We start from the raw sequence: 15,990 nt of genomic DNA, 5'->3' as shown, positions 1-15,990 counted from the left end.
TGTGGAGGAGGAGCAGGGAATCAAACCCAGCTCGCCAGATTAGAATGATACACCATCATCTGACATTTCAGTTCCAGTCCTCCATGAACATAAAAATCAGATATACTTTGTAAATCCCAAAGTTGCCTTCTCAGTCAGCTCTATTGAAAATGCTGCTCCTGACAGTCAATGACAATCCCCTTATAGTCGGAAATAGTCGGAACGTAGCTAATTGGAAGTCCAAATGTTGCTTTTTAGAAGTTCTTTTCTATTTTTGATATCTTATTCATCTTCAGTCTGACAGGCCAAGAGGCAAGTTAGTCTGCCTCATATTATCTTCCCTTAAAATCTCTGGATTAGAAGTAGTTGCCTCATCTCATCTGTTTCTGGCTGTTTTGATACAATTACCTGGTTTCTCGTTCCTCCAACTCAGAACCAACATGCATTGACCTCTTTTTGGTCCCTTTTTTGGAAACCTATGACAGTGTGATCTATCGGTTCCCTAATTATCCGATTGTTATTGCAGCTGGATTCAGTACTAGAATTGGTCAATATGACAAGTGTTTGGTTAAAAAATGCTTTGATTGTGTACTAGAAAAAAACTGTGTTTCCTTACTTGCATAATAGATTCTCCTGCAGGAGAATTTGCATAATATGCAAATATTATTTGCATAATAGTTAATCCTGCAGGACTCAAACTATTTGATTTTTCCATCCAAAACTGGGTTGGTCATCTTAAATGGACAAAAAGGAATTGACAGAAAAAGTTCTAATTTTTTTGCCCATAAAGGGGCCAGTGTGATTGATTATTGTTACAGCATATTCCTAAGGTTTACTTTAGAAATGGATTACTGTATAGGGGCGACCTTCTTCCAGCTTCTCTTAGCCTCTGCACTCCTGTGCATTTGTACTCTAAGAACTTGTTCCATCCAACTTTTACCTACTGGGTACGATTGTCTTCTACTACTGAGGAGGCAACAGAAGCTACTTGACTCCCAAGAATTTCTGGAAACAAAGAAAAAACTCTTTGCATGTAATTTAAATAATGATTTTGTCACTCCTCTATATTCGTTGTGTAATCTTTTTTATTTAAGCTGCACTTAGGCATTCAAGAAATCAAAAGACCTAATATTGGCTTTATAATGAGTGTAGTTTCAGGTGATAGTCCACAAACATTGTGAATTTAAAAGAATGACACATGGGAAATTCCATTATGAATAAAAGTGTTCTTGGCTGTGTCCTAAAGAGGGGTCCAGGCACACCTCCATGGGAAGATGGTTACATAATTGTGGGACTGTCATTGGAAAAGGTCCTCTCTTGTGTACCCACCAGACAAGTTTCTGGGACAGCAAAAACACATGGGAGAAGATACTTCAGTCCCAAGCCATGCAGGGCTTTAGAGGTCAAAACCAACACCTTGATCTGGGCTTGGGAGTGTATCAGAAGCCAGTGTAACAACTGTAGGATTCCATTATGTGATTCCACTAACTGCCTCTAACCAGCAGTCTAGACACAGTGTTCTGCACTGTCTGCAGCCTTCAAATGCTCTCCAAAGGTAACCCCAAGTTGAGCTTGTTGCAGTAGTTCAGCATAGACTTAACTCAGGCATGGCTAGATCAGCCACCACCATGAACAGGCTCAGCTGGTAAACCAGGCAAAGCTGGGGAAAAGCACTTCAAACCACAGTAGCTGCCTGATTTTCAAAGGGAACAGCTGTGTTGAGCCACACTCCCAGACTCTGAACCTGATTTTTCAAGGGGAGTGTGACCCCATCCAAGGCAGGGGAATCTCAAAATCTCAGCTCTACTAGCCCAGAGCACCTTCGTCTTGTCAGGATTAAGCTTCAACTTGTTCACCCTCATCCAACTCATTACTGACTCCAAAATGACAATGCAGGAATGGCTTTGTAAAATTACAGTGTAATAGTATGCACTGGATTCCAGATACTCTGGATTCCTTTTTTGATATAGATATTATTGACTCCAAGCACCAGTTTATAACATGAATAGCTTGCTTGGAATTAGGTGGGAGAGAAAGGTAGAGCTTTCATCTTTATCATCCCATAATAGACTTGCCCAAGGCTACACAATTCATTGTGGCAGTATAAGCTCAACTTAGGTACCAAAGATCCAAGACCAACTCGATGTGTCTCTGCACTGCACTATAAAGGGAAGAAGGACTTGGTACGGGTGCAGTTATGCTTATTCCCTGCCATAACGTTGCCAGTTGTAATTGTGGGTGTCTTTTACCTCTTTCAGGGTGAATTTGTAAATGAGTACGTTGGTGAACTGATTGATGAGGAAGAATGCAGGCTGCGAATCAAGCGTGCCCATGAGAACAGCGTGACTAATTTTTATATGTTAACTGTTACAAAGGTAAAGAAACATTCTCATGCATGGTTTCACTGATGGACTGGCAAGACACAAGTCATGTACTAACTATGCTCACTATAAAAAATGCAACACCAGTTAGATACATTTCCAAGAAGATATGACAATACATGGGAACTGCCATGTCATTGCATTACAAAAGGTCTCAGATAAGCCGCACAAAGCCTGACTGCTCTATAATCTACAGGCCCATGGTGAGGGTTTTTTGCATGTGAGAAGCAGTCTGATGGGACCTGAATTCTCCATGAAGACTTCAGTACCATGAAGTAATTTGTTCAGCTGGAGTGGGAGGGCTGGATATATATTTTTTTAAATCATCACTTTCCATGCACTCCTAAGCTGTTCATACAAACGTGCTTGGGTTTTCATGCACAATGTTAGCAGGGACCAATTCCCTACCACCTCCAGTTGTTGGGCTGCACAATGGATCTGTACAAGCACCATTCACTTCACTAATATCAAGTATGATGATAATATCTATAATTTCTGTAAAATGTTTAAAGTATTCAGAGCTCTTCATTTATATTATATCATTCACTTGTAATACTGTAGCTTTATTCCCAGAGTGGTGGGTGGAAGGGGTGTTGAATGAGGGAATTAAATAGTGGCTGTTTGAAGGCTACCTTGTGGGTGAGGACCAAACTGTGGGGGAGGTAACCACTTGTTGAATTCTTCATCTTCTGTCTTCTGTGCAAGTACTTATTGGGATTGTGCTTGCACAGGCCAACCACCAGAGGGTATGTTGCAGCTATTGTGATATTTTTAACACTTCAAGGAGAGCCCCTCCCCTGTGGAGCTCATTAGAGGCCATTTTCCCACCTAATGGTCCCATGCTCTGCAGAGAGGAGCCCGCCTTTCCCTCAGTCCTTTCTTCACTGCTGCGTTGTGAGGATATGTTCTCTTCTGCTCTGGGTGTTGTTTGCTCCAAGGGTTGCAAAAGGTTTTGTTTTAAAAATGTACCCTTTGCAGTACAAAAATGACCCATTCAGATGAACGCCTTCTCTGCCTTTTCTTTTTGAAACCCATTATACAGCCATGTGCAAGATTTGTCTCCAATTTACCCTGAAAGTCTGCTCAGATTGAGCAGCATTTTAGAAGGTACACTTATGTGAGAAAGAGCTCTCTTCCTCTAGTAGCCTGGCAACAAAAACATCTGCTTCAGCAGAGCACAGTCAATCCTTTTCTTCAAAATCAGTGGCTAGAACTGACCAACTTGCAAGCCCACCATCAAGCATCTCGATTCAACTGGTTCTAGGATCAGAATAAAACCATCAGGTCTGATCAGCTGTTCATTCAGCTTAATGCTATGTGTTGGAACCCCAACCTAAGAAAGCATATTCCAAATCTAGACATAAGAAGAAGCTTTGTTCCATTTCCAAGATGCTCCTGGAATTGATTAACTCTTTGGTTCCACCAAATCAGCTCTGGTTCTGATGGAACAGAGGGGAATCTCACCACCATTAATGCCCTTCTTCACATGCCTCTCCCCAATCATTCATACTCAGAAGGGGAAATAGAGCCTGACCAGCAGCTAGCCAACCATCAGAACCATCTTCCATAGCATCATGGCTTCATTCTATGCTCAGTCTCCTTGGCAATTTTCCTTGTAATTTTCCATTTCCTGGGCCTCAAGAATGGGACAACTGGCAATCGCAAAAAGCACTTACAGAACCAAATCAGGGATTAAGTGTATTAAGTTCCTGGCTAGCCATGTAGTCCTGAGGCACAGTTTGGTCTTTAATTTCCATCCTTCTGAGGAAATTATATTTCCAGTATTTTTTCTGTTCACAACTTTGGAAGCAGAAAAATAAATAATTTCTTAGACATGAAGAGGTCTTTATTATTTTTCCTAGACAGAACAAAGAGCTTCTGGCAGTACTCGTGTCATTTTGTGTGCTACTCGCGTAGCCCAAAGGAGAGGCCAGCCTCAGCGCAGAACATTTCTTGATAGATAGACTTCGCTATTTGGTTGGAGTAGGATCAGGCCAGTCTACTGTGTCCTCTGGAGCTTTGGGCACATTCTACATGGGGCAGGCAATGCCAACATCATTCTGGAGACACAGTCCCTTGGACAAATATCTGCTTTGGAGAACCTCTGTGGTCATTATCATACATCTTTATCAAGCACTATTCTGTGGACAATGAGAAGAGATTCAGCAATTTGCAGAGCTGTGCTAAACTCCTTGTTCCACTGAAATTTATCCTGCTTCCAAGGTAAGGAGCTCTGTAGTCTCCCTATGTTGGACTACACAGAAGACTGAAGATGAAACAGTATTGCACTTACCTATAACTGTTGTTCATCAAGGTGTCTTCTCTGCAGTCACACATTCCCTCCCTCCTACCCTGCTGTGAATTCATAGGTTGCAGTTATATTCATGGCAACTCAGGGGGACTGAGGGAAACAGGGAGCTCCTCCCTGCAGAGCATGTGACTGTTAGGTGGGAAAACAGCCTCTAATGAGCTCTGCAGGGGAGGGGCTCTTATTGTATTAAAATTGCCACACTGGCTGGCCACGCTGCAAGCACAGTCCTAATGTGTGTGCACAGAAGCTACCTTGATAAACAACAGTTACAGGCATGTGTAACACTGTTTATCATGTCTAATGTAATTTGGCTGTTAGGGAGCAGAAGGGAAGATTATACTGTATCACATATTTTCATAAGTATACATGTTATGAAACTACAGTGGGAGGAGAGCTGGAAATCAATACAGAATCATCATTTTGGTGGCAGTTCTATGATCAGGGTTTCAACAGGATTCAGTCTAAGGGGAAATTTGAATTGAGGAACTTCCAAAATCACACTTTTATACAGGGTAAGAATATAGAAGGATCGACATTCTTTTAGTCTCCTATATATGCAGACATGAACAGGTTTCTGCCTAAACTCTTGATTCTAGGCAAAAAGAATGTTATTTGCAATTAATGTATGATCTGTCAGAATACCTATAATTTTAGTTGTAAATCTGCAGTGTATTCTTAACTTTGGGCTTTGTGTGTGTGTGTGTGTTTCCTTGCTAAAGGACCGAATAATAGATGCTGGTCCAAAGGGAAATTATTCACGCTTCATGAACCACAGCTGCAATCCCAACTGTGAAACCCAGAAGTGGACAGTGAACGGGGATGTCCGAGTTGGACTTTTTGCTTTATGTGATATTCCTGCTGGTAAGAATGTTTCTCTGTGAATCTCTACTTCTCAGCCAAAGATGCTAAAGTTTGTAGATTGCTACCCAAAATCTTCCCTATTCTAAAAGACCTTTGTTGGCTGCCAGTTCATTTCCAGGTCCCCTTGAAATTCTAGTATTTAATCTTTAATGTCCAGATGGCCTGGGACCAGGATACCTAAAGAACCATCTCCTCCTGTATGAAACATCACACCAGTTAAGATTTGTATCAGTACCTGCTGCTTGTGCCAATACCTCCTGAAGCAGATGGTCTTCAGATGGGGCCTTTTCCCTAGCAGCAACTTGCTTATGGAATGCCTTCCTCATCGCTGGCACCTGGCTTGACAAGGGTTAGGTACCAGGGGGAAATCTTCTTTAAGTGGTCCTAGCAAATTATTAACTGTGGTGATTCTCTCACAGAGAAGGAGGAATGCTGAGAAAGTCGTATTGATAGACTATGGTGAACTACTTTGGGTATATTTAAATTTTGCTGAATGTAATTTTGTGTTTGTATTTTCAGGTTTAGAAAGATTTGCAGACTACTTATGTTGAACTGTTTTTGTTGTTTCTTTCCTGGTGATTTAAGATATTTGTGTTAGTTACAGTGTTTTTCTTTTTTAAATGGCTGTAAACTAATTCATGCATTGTTGGATGAGAAGGCCAGTAAACAAATGTAAACTAAGGTGACACCATTTAATTATATGCTTAGAAAAATCAATGAAAGTCCATTTGATTAACATGCTTTTAAAAATCTGGTGCAAGATTGAGGACTCCTTTTTAAAAGGTAATTATTGTTAATACCAGAATGTACAAAACCACAAGGTTGTAGAAAGCATCTTGTGGGAGAGAATTGGGAGGCATTTTCAAAGAACATCCCCATTTTTAACCTGTGCATAAATTGTCTAAAAGGAGGGGGGCTATGCTTTTTATTGTTTATTGATATACAGGCTTAATTGATTAATAGGACAAGAATGCACTAAACAGTCAGCACCCCTAATTTTAAAATACTTCAATTGAAGTGGGAAATCAAAATGAATGCCAATATGATTCACGTCTCTCTGAAGTGCAAGTACAGCTTTAAGGTAGCTTGCCAGAGTATGTAAATATACAAGTATTTCAGGGCCAGATTTGATTTTGTTAACATACGCCTACTAAATATACATGCCAATGGCTTCCATGGCCAGTTGCAGCTTTCAGTCTTTATGCACACTGTAGGTATGAAATTCAGTGAAAAATTCATCTTTTCATATTGCAGAAAATGCTGCAATTACTCACTGCTTAGGGATGTGTGACTGCCGCTCCCCTAAGCTTGAAGAGGCCTTTTAGAGAGTTGATTGACCAGTTCAGAAGGGAGGAGGTTCAGGTGCTGATGTGGAAATGGGGCACACAAAGATCAGTGTAGCTGGTATGATAAGAAAAGCTCCCTAGTCCTGAGGAAGAAAGGGGACAGTCACGTTTTCATCATTTGCCTATAGGACCAGCATGCCTTAGACTGGCTTTATCTGGCTTGCCCTCCTTTTCTGAAGTGCAAAAGCAAATGTCGTCATGTACCATGCTGACCTTGGTTTCCAAATATATAGTGTGTAACCTGCTTCTCTTTAACTTCTAGGGATGGAGTTAACATTTAACTACAATTTGGACTGTTTGGGAAATGGCAGGACAGAATGCCACTGTGGAGCTGATAACTGCAGTGGGTTCCTAGGAGTTCGTCCAAAGGTTAGTGTATAAGGAGGGAAACAAAGGCCAACAGCTGCAAATAGGAACCTGTCCATTTACTGTCATGTCTGCTCTCAAACTCTCCCTAGACATTGTTGCTGTTACTGTTGCTGTTGTTAGGTACGAAGTCATGTCCGACCCACCGCGTAGTCTAGAGTAAAAAGGCCCTGTTCTTCCCTGTTCTTTAATCCATATGTTAGTGGATTATGGTGTCTAATGGTGACCTCAATCATAATATACATGTGATTACAGGATGTCTGTATCTTCAGGTGCCCTTGCCCTCTAAGCCTTAGAAACAGCAAGATGGTGAAACTAAGTGGTAACTCCCTTTTTTAAAAAAGTGTTTCTTACATTTCTGTGATCCCTTCCAGACGGCGTGCGCAACAGCCAATGAAGAGAAGGCAAAGAACGCAAAGTTGAAGCAGAAGAAGCGGAAGATAAAAACAGAGCAAAAGCAGATGCATGAGGACAATTGTTTCCAGTGTGGAGATGGGGGTGAACTGGTCATGTGTGACAAAAAAGACTGTCCCAAAGCATACCACCTCCTCTGCCTTAATTTGACGCAGCCACCCTTTGGTAGGTGTTGTTTGATACGCATTGGGTTTCGCCCTCAGCATTCATCAACAGGGCTCTATGATCTGGCTATATCGTATGTAGCTGTTTAAATGTGATTCTGCATAATTTGTGAAGTGGGAAATTGGCTAGGTATATTTGTAATCAGGAGCTAGGCAGAATTCAGATGGCTGGTTCTTAGTAAGAACTGATGTCCCTTTCAGTTTGACTCATTCTCATTGAAGAGAGAGCATTGTTTTTCTTGAAATATGTGGTCCCCATATAGCTCTGATAAAGGGAGCTTTGACTCTCAAAAAATTCTGCACCAAAATCTTCTTAGGTGGTACTTGACTTGAATCTAACAGTTAGGTACATTCATATGAGAGTAGGCAGTCCTTCGGGTATGCTGATCTCAAGCCATTTAGGAGTCAAAAGGTCAACACCAGAAACTTCAGCTGGGCCCAGAAACAAACTGGGAGCAAATATTAATAGGCCACAATTGGATCCATATGGTCTTTGTGACCCACTGCAGACAATATCCTAACTGCAGTATTCTTTACTCATGGAAGTTTCCAAACATTTTTCAAAAGCAGCCCCATATAGGGCATATTGCAGCTGCAGCTGGCTAACCAGTTCAAGCTGGTAAAAGGGTATACCTGACCACAGTTGCCACCAGCTTATCCAACAATACACCTGGGCCAAGAGCACCCCCAGACAATATATCAATTCCTTCAAGGGAATGCAACTCCTTCCAGAATGTATGAAACCTTAAGTCTCATCTTAGACCTTCTGCTCACCAGAATCATTACCATCTTGTCAGGGTTAGCATACATAAGGCAGCAGAAAGCATGCTTTGTCAGTTCCAGAAGCCATCTTGCCTTTGTAACTTTGTTTTACTGTCCCCACATAATGACATTCCAATTTGTCTTGCCATTAACCTGAGATCAAAGAGTGTTTAGCAGACAATGTTTTGGTCCCCAAAACCCTTTCAACAACAACTTTGTTAATATATGGGATACTTTGCTGGCAGAACAAAGGTTTGTTTTCAATTAATTGTATCTTATAGTGTTTCCTTCCCTTGCCCTAACAAAGTCAGTGAGGTTTAACATTACTGCAACATCCCAGGCACTTCATCCCTCTTCTGAATGTTTGGGTTTCTCTCATGATAAGTTTTGCTCAATGTTCAGCTTCTTTTAATGAGCATAGAATGAATTCCAAGTCACTTGTTTCAGTCGACATTTTAAATTAATCTAGAGGTATAGTTATTAAGTCAGTTTTGTAAGACAGCTAGAGGCATACTTTAAATTAACAAATCACACCAGGAGACTTTGAGTCTCTCAGGTAATAACTGGTTACAGGATACCTGCTGCCTATTGCTTGCTCTAATATATCTCCTTTTCTGTGTCTTTATCCTGCTGTTCTCAGGGAAGTGGGAATGTCCTTGGCATCAGTGTGACATCTGTGGCAACCCAGCAGCTTCGTTCTGTGAGTTCTGCCCACATTCTTATTGCAAGGATCATGAAAAAGGGGCACTGGTGGCCTCAGCCTTGGATGGGCGTCCATGCTGCTCTGAACACAATCCTAAGGCCCCAGTGGCACCAGAGTATTGGAGCAAGATCAAGCGCCGCCTGGAACAGCAAAATCCTGAGGAAGAGTCGAAAGAATAAACTTGTGTTTAAAAAACAAAACCAAACCAACAAACCCACACCCCACCTTGAGTGCAAATCATTGTGATTTTGTATTAAGTGCCATGGCACCCTCATTCTAGGTCTTCGGAACTGCTTCCGTGGAACTCAAACAGGGACCGTCTATTCTTGAGCAGTAGAGAGCACCCTGTGGCATATGTGGCCCGTCTCTCTGCAATGAGTGTGTGCTTCAGGCTGTTACAGAATGGAAAGAAGTATCTTGGCAGCCTTCTTTTTGTTGCTGGAAGAGGAAACCTTTCTGACATTGAAGAAAAAAAAAAGACATCATGTTAAAAGTATCTTCTCTGAGTGTAGAAAACCAAACATAGCAAGATATTTATTTATTTAATTTTTAATGGACTTCTGAGGATATCTGGTTCTATTACAGTCAGTGTGTCTAGAAGGAGTAGCAACACCAGTCTGGTATCTATCTGCATCTGTATTTTTTTTTCTCCCCGTCTAGCTTTAGAACTATGAAAAATAAGCCCTCTTCCCACGCCAGTGGCCTTTCAGATAAATCTCTTTGAGGGTAGAACAAAAGCTTATTGTGGCAGTTGACAAATAAGAAGATGCTTTCGTTCCATTAAGTTTAGTGGGGGCAAGGAGTTTTGAGATGGAAGATTGGTGTATGTCATCTAAGTTTGCTGTTAAGTTGCATGATGCCAAGAAATGAAATGTGACCCACTTATTCTTGAAGCGTGTCCCACTTTACTCCATTTGCAGCAACTTCAGAAAAACATAATCTACTGGAAGCTCCTTATGTACTGGCTTTCTGAAATCCCACTTCATTTCAACAGTACTTGTGCAAGAGAAGTATCTGGTGGGTTGTGTACATCATAATCCCCTGGTATGCTAAAAAGTTGTAGGTAATCTATGGATACTTGATGTTTTGGCTGGTCCCCAGTTTAATTATGCATAGGTTACTTTTCTGCAATTGCTTGCATTTTAAAGCAATTATGCAGAGAAGATTTAAAACAGTGCTTTCTTTCTGCTGTACTTGGAAGATGAGAGTAGGAATCTCTTGCCTTTTCACTTTAAGCTTTCAGACTCTTCTCTAGCTTGACCCCAACAGACTCTCACATTATGGGTCATGCAAAAAGCAAGACATATACCCTAGCCCTTTGGAGCTTCCACTATGATACACCATGCTCATACTTTATCTTTTGGGAGACTGAGTTTGTTTGCCTTCAGCATGTGGACTTTAGATGGCAGCTTTGTGTTTGTCTCATGGCACTTGTCCATGATTGAATAGTCCACTGACCTTGGACTAAGCTTCATGTTCTTTGAGAGGAACTAAAGTGTTATGGATGCTATATTATTTGTACTGTTGTAATGGAGCTCTGAAATTGACTTTGTGTGTGGCTAGTCAAAAGAAATCACTCTTCACTCAATGAGGACGGTCACCTCATTTGAACCTATTATGATATTTTTAAAAGCATTTCCTTACTGGGTATGAATAGCCCGTACTGAAGCACTCAGTTGGACGGAGCAGAGTTGTTATTGCCCCAAAGTTAACTTGTTGGTAGGAAACAATACTGCATTAAACTAAACTTTGCACAACTTTCTCCTACAGGGTGATATCTCGTCTGAAAGTGATTACATTATGACGATGATTTGGTTGACACTTAGTTGTGAATTAGTCATGGAGAAAAGCTCAACTTCGGGCTGAGCAGTCAGTGCCAGAAACAAATATTAGGTAGATATCACTGCACAGGGATTTATATTGCTTAGATTTTGTTTCCTGCTTTTTAATTGTTTGTAGTCTGAGCCTCTCGTGGTGCAGAGTGGTAAGGCAGCAAAAATGTTCTCTGAAGCTGTCTGCCCATGAGGTTGGGAGTTCAATCCCAGCAGCCGGCTGACTCAGGTTGACTCAGCCTTCCATCCTTCCGAGGTCGGTAAAATGAGTACCCAGCTTTCTGGGGGGTAAACGGTAATGACTAGGGAAGGCACTGGCAAACCACCCTGTATTGAGTCTGCCATGAAAACGCTGGAGGGCGTCACCCCACGGATCAGACATGACTCGGTGCTTGCACAGGGGATACCTTTACCTTTTAAATCTGAGGGCAAAAAAATACAATTTCTGGGAGTAACCCACTCCCCATTAAATAGGTCTGAAATACTTAAAACACACTACATTTCACTAAAGAAAGTGCAAATGCCTTCTAGCTGTAGCTTCATTTGCAGCCCCTCCCCCTTTTTTTACTTTATTGCTTTAGCTCTCAGTCTCTTCTGGATGGCACGGAGCACTAAGGGAAGATGCTAAGCATTTGATTACACTAAGAAACTTTAAAAACACTACAGTCTGTTCTTGAGTATTAAAAATTTAAACTTAAATTTCCCGAAGGCGGTATATGATAGCTTTTAAAAATCTCTCTGTTCCCTTGCTCCCGAAGCCTGGTGCTTTCCTTGCTGCTGCAGTTCTTGTACAGTGTTGTTCCTCATCCATTCAGTCCGATGGGCACAGAAAATATGTGAACTCCTTTGTGCCTTCTTCCATACATTCCTGTGTCATTGCACAGAAAGGGACGTTGCAAGGCAGTGCCTAAATCCCCTCTTGGTGCATTCTGAGAGGGCAAATAGCCAGTCTCCCTAAGATTTAACCCTTGTGAGCAACAAATACAATGATGGGATTTGAAGTGTCGTAAGCTGCTAACCTTGGGCAGGATTACCAGTACCACACTCTAGACAGAGCCTGACTCATGTTTCATCCTCGCTTGGCACTTAGTGCCGTAGAACCCCTCCTCTCTTCCCCCTGCCTCTTCCAGCCATCATGCACAATTTCAGGCTGATCTCACATTGGAAAGTTTGTTGCAGTTGGATTAAAGTAACTCATTAGTGCAGCATGCCGAAGCATCATTATGTGGCCTTGAATGCAAGTTTTTGAGGAAAGTAAGATTATAACATTTCTATAAATATATATAGAATAAAATGACATGAGGGATCACTGGGTAGTTGGCTTTTAGGCAGTTACTATTGGACTAGCATCCAAGGCCAGTGGCTGTTCAGCCCAAGGGCAAGCCAACCCCTGCCAGGAATTAAAGGGTTACTCCACTGCCATATCAGTTCACAGCTTCCATCATTGATTCACATTTCTCTGCTGAAAGCTGTATAAATAAAGGTACATTTACTGGGCATAACTTTTTTTAAAAGAGGGATTCTTAACCCCACCCAGGCTTAAAAGAGCCATTAGATTGATTCAGTTCTTAGCCAGAAAGAGACGACTGTTTTTAAAACACTTACTTTTATTAATCATTGTTTTGGAATTGAGATTAAAAAGCAGCAGACTTTATAGAGATGTTAATCATGGACTAAAAACTGCTTTTCAGTGTGAAAGGCAACCTTGAAGCCTCTTGATTTTTCACCTCTGTATTTTTTTGTCTATTTAGTCTACTTCCCTTAAAAAAAAGAGTTCCTGACACAAGGACATGGAGATATGCCTGGCAAAACAGGCATTCTCTGCCAGTGTGCATGCTTATGCCTGGCAGCTCTTCAGCAGGCAAAGAGGCAGCCTAAGCACAATGGCTTTATCCCTTTGCCTTTTTAAACAATTACTGCCTAGTGACTTACAGTAGCCTGTAAGGATTTCTGCAAGCAGCTGTTGCCTAGGACCCTGTATTCAGAAATTATAATCTGTGCTGCATATTGAGCTCTTCAGGGTTTCGTTTACTTGGACACTCCCCACACTGTATGCACCTTAGTTAAGAGCAGAATGTTTGCAGACTTGTTCCATAATGGGTCAAGCCGTACAATATTGAAGTTTTCTTGTTATTTTAGCCATTGGATACAAGAGTGAAAGCTCCTTGCAGTTTAAGGATTAGTGCAGAGGGAAGACACTTTCTGGCTGAGTTGCCATCTTAATATTCAGGACTGCTTCTCACATTGCAGTTTGGGTTATGAGGGAGCACTGCCACAAGGAACACTTTTCGACTCTGGAAAAAGTACTGTGAAAACTGTAATACTGTCATCCTTATCCAGAAAGACCAGGGAATAGCACAGGTCACTTAGCACTTTATGTTGCAGATGTGTTCCCTGAATGTCCGTGCCGTTTCTGGAAGACGTTCTGCTATGTGAGGTGGTCTTTACTAAGGCAACAACTTCAGTAATTTGTGATTTGCCTTGGGTATTTGTTTTAGGGCAAAACAACTAAAAGATTTAATAGTTAATTGATGGGCCTTTTCTTGGGGACATCTATGTAATCCATCATGTTTGCATTATTTTTTTCATATATCTGCAGTCTTAGACATGTCCACACAGGATTCAGTCCAAAAGTATCTCTGGTTACATGGGTGTCTGGAGCTTCCAGCAGCATGTCCATATCAAGTACATATTTTTAAAATAGATGTTTGTGAGTATTATAGGTTATATTTTTAGTATGTGCAGTACTGGTACAAACATCATACTTTTTTTAACAGCACTTGTGCATATTTGTGTTTCTAAAAAGCAGTGTGAGAAATGGTCCTCTACAACTTCTGTGAACATGAAGTAAAATAGCAGATTTGGTATTGCATGGGTCTTTCCACTTGAACTGTTACCTCTTGACATGTACAGGTGGTGTTGGGAAGATGTAATTATTAGGAAATCATTGACTGAACTTCTAACCATAGTGACTGTATATACTGAGACGTTATGGGGGGGGGGGGGATGTCTGCCGCTGGTACGAATTTAGTCACTTTAGCATTGGAACTTCTGCCTCATTGAATTCAGGGTTTAATGTACTTGAAGTTGTTCACATTCTTACTTTACAGCTTGTGTTTTATTTATGCATTTTTATATGGTTATTGTGAACGTTTGTTTTCCCGCCTTAACACTGAGTTTCAAATTTGCTTTCCACTTCAATTGCACGGTTTAATGTACTTGGGCACAAGGCAAAAGGAAAGGATGTGGAAAGAGGCCCTACCCTTTGATTTTTAAGGACAAAGAACAGTTGCGGGAGTTATCAGCAGCAATATAACTTTCCTACATGTTTACTTCTGTTAAATTAGTTCCTTTTTCCTACCCCTTTCAGGCATTTCTGCAAAAAAAAAAAATTGCACTTATCAGAACACTCCTGGATGTATTATAGATAGTGTTTATCCCTCTCCCCCTTTTTTTTTTTAAGAATGCAGTTGAGGAGATCAGTTTTGTGTTGCATTCCGTTTGTGTGTCAAGGTATGGTGGGGAGATATAATTGGGGTAGGAGATACTTCCCTTGATTGGAGAAGAGAGGAGGTAATGAAGCAAATTTTTCATAAGCCTGCATTTCATCCAGAAGGCCTGGAGTGTGACCTGTCACACACACTTATGCTATGTGTGCCCCCTTTTTACTTTTGGTGGGACTTGTGCAGAAATTCTGCATGCCTCATTTGGAGGAAGGGAGAATGCTCAGCATCTGTTCATTTCAAATAAATGGAAAATAACTGCCACTTTGCCAAAGTCTGTTTACTGCTTCCTATGTCGCAACTTATTGCCATTTTCACTGGGTTCTTTTCCTGCTTTTGGAATAAAGCAGGTTGGTATGTCGGATCCTCTCCCAAACACTTATGACACAACCCACAGCACTGGATATCCTAAAAGAATTATTTTTCACAAAGAATGAACTGGATGAAAAAACTTTATATTTGCTTATCCGTTTCAATACAAAACAGGCCATCTTGCTCCCTTGCACCCCAGGTTTTTGAGCAAATATTTGTGTTGCCATTGAAAACCAAGAAGATTAAAAAAAAACTATAATGACTGGCTAGTAACTTGACAGTGTCTTTTTATTGTTATAATAAGGGTATGTGCTTATTCTGGGGTTGCTATTAAAAAAAAAAAAGTCCATTGGTACCCGCAAAAGTGATATGCACAACAGACACCAAAATACCAACAGTTGTCTCCATTCCCGTGTACTCTCTATCTGTAACAATGACTTTGTAGAATCGTTATTTCTGTAGATCTTGTTACTATGTACCAAACTTTGTAGATTCTGTGAAATGTTATTTTAACAAAAAATCACCAGAGTCTTTAATAGCAAAATCATTGATATTCACTTAAAAGTCAATATCTTAGGAGTTTCTCAGACCAGAAGAGAAGCTCTTAACACTAAAAAGTAGTGTTACTTTTCCCCAGGGGTGTTCCATGGGGACATTACTGTATTATGGCTTGATGTTGCTGCGTAGACTTTGAGACTTAACAACATTTTTGGGGTTTTGTTGTTTAGCCTATGTTCTCTTGCATAGTGTGAAATCTATAAAGCTTGGTTAACCTGTACATAGATAGCTCATTGTTTACTAGTTATAGTGTACCTAGAATTGCCTGTAATATTTTAGCTTCTTACTGAATGTGAGTGATGGTAGAAACATATAATTTTTGTACATTATATTTACTGAGATGAGATGTTGCCTTTTTTATTTTACAAATACTTTGGAATTCAGATGTGTTTTTGCTTCTGTGAGAATTAATTTGGAAAGGTTTTTAAAATGACATTCCACTGATTAAATCTTTGCTTGAGGTTGACTTCAATAAATTGTTCTGAATGTTCCAGTTAA

The 15,990-nt window shown here is 40.7% G+C and overlaps 1 protein-coding gene across 5 annotated transcripts in view; it reads left to right on the top strand.

Moving 5' to 3' along the window:
* Positions 1 to 15,990, top strand: part of NSD3 (nuclear receptor binding SET domain protein 3) — a 73,843-nt gene extending 57,853 nt beyond the window's left edge. For all 5 annotated transcript variants that reach the window (XM_077305918.1, XM_077305917.1, XM_077305914.1 and 2 more), the window contains 5 exons: positions 2,238 to 2,354; positions 5,391 to 5,532; positions 7,141 to 7,247; positions 7,619 to 7,823; positions 9,225 to 15,990. In XM_077305918.1, the coding sequence (XP_077162033.1) occupies positions 2,238 to 2,354; positions 5,391 to 5,532; positions 7,141 to 7,247; positions 7,619 to 7,823; positions 9,225 to 9,466 (813 nt within the window). In that variant the 3' untranslated portion in view covers positions 9,467 to 15,990. The remainder of the gene's footprint in view (positions 1 to 2,237; positions 2,355 to 5,390; positions 5,533 to 7,140; positions 7,248 to 7,618; positions 7,824 to 9,224) is intronic.

Source organism: Paroedura picta, chromosome 12 (genome assembly GCF_049243985.1).
Source record: "Paroedura picta isolate Pp20150507F chromosome 12, Ppicta_v3.0, whole genome shotgun sequence".
Classification (NCBI taxonomy): Eukaryota; Metazoa; Chordata; class Lepidosauria; order Squamata; family Gekkonidae; genus Paroedura; species Paroedura picta.
Note: the sequence above shows the minus strand (reverse complement) of the source record. Positions and strands in the feature narration are given on the sequence as shown.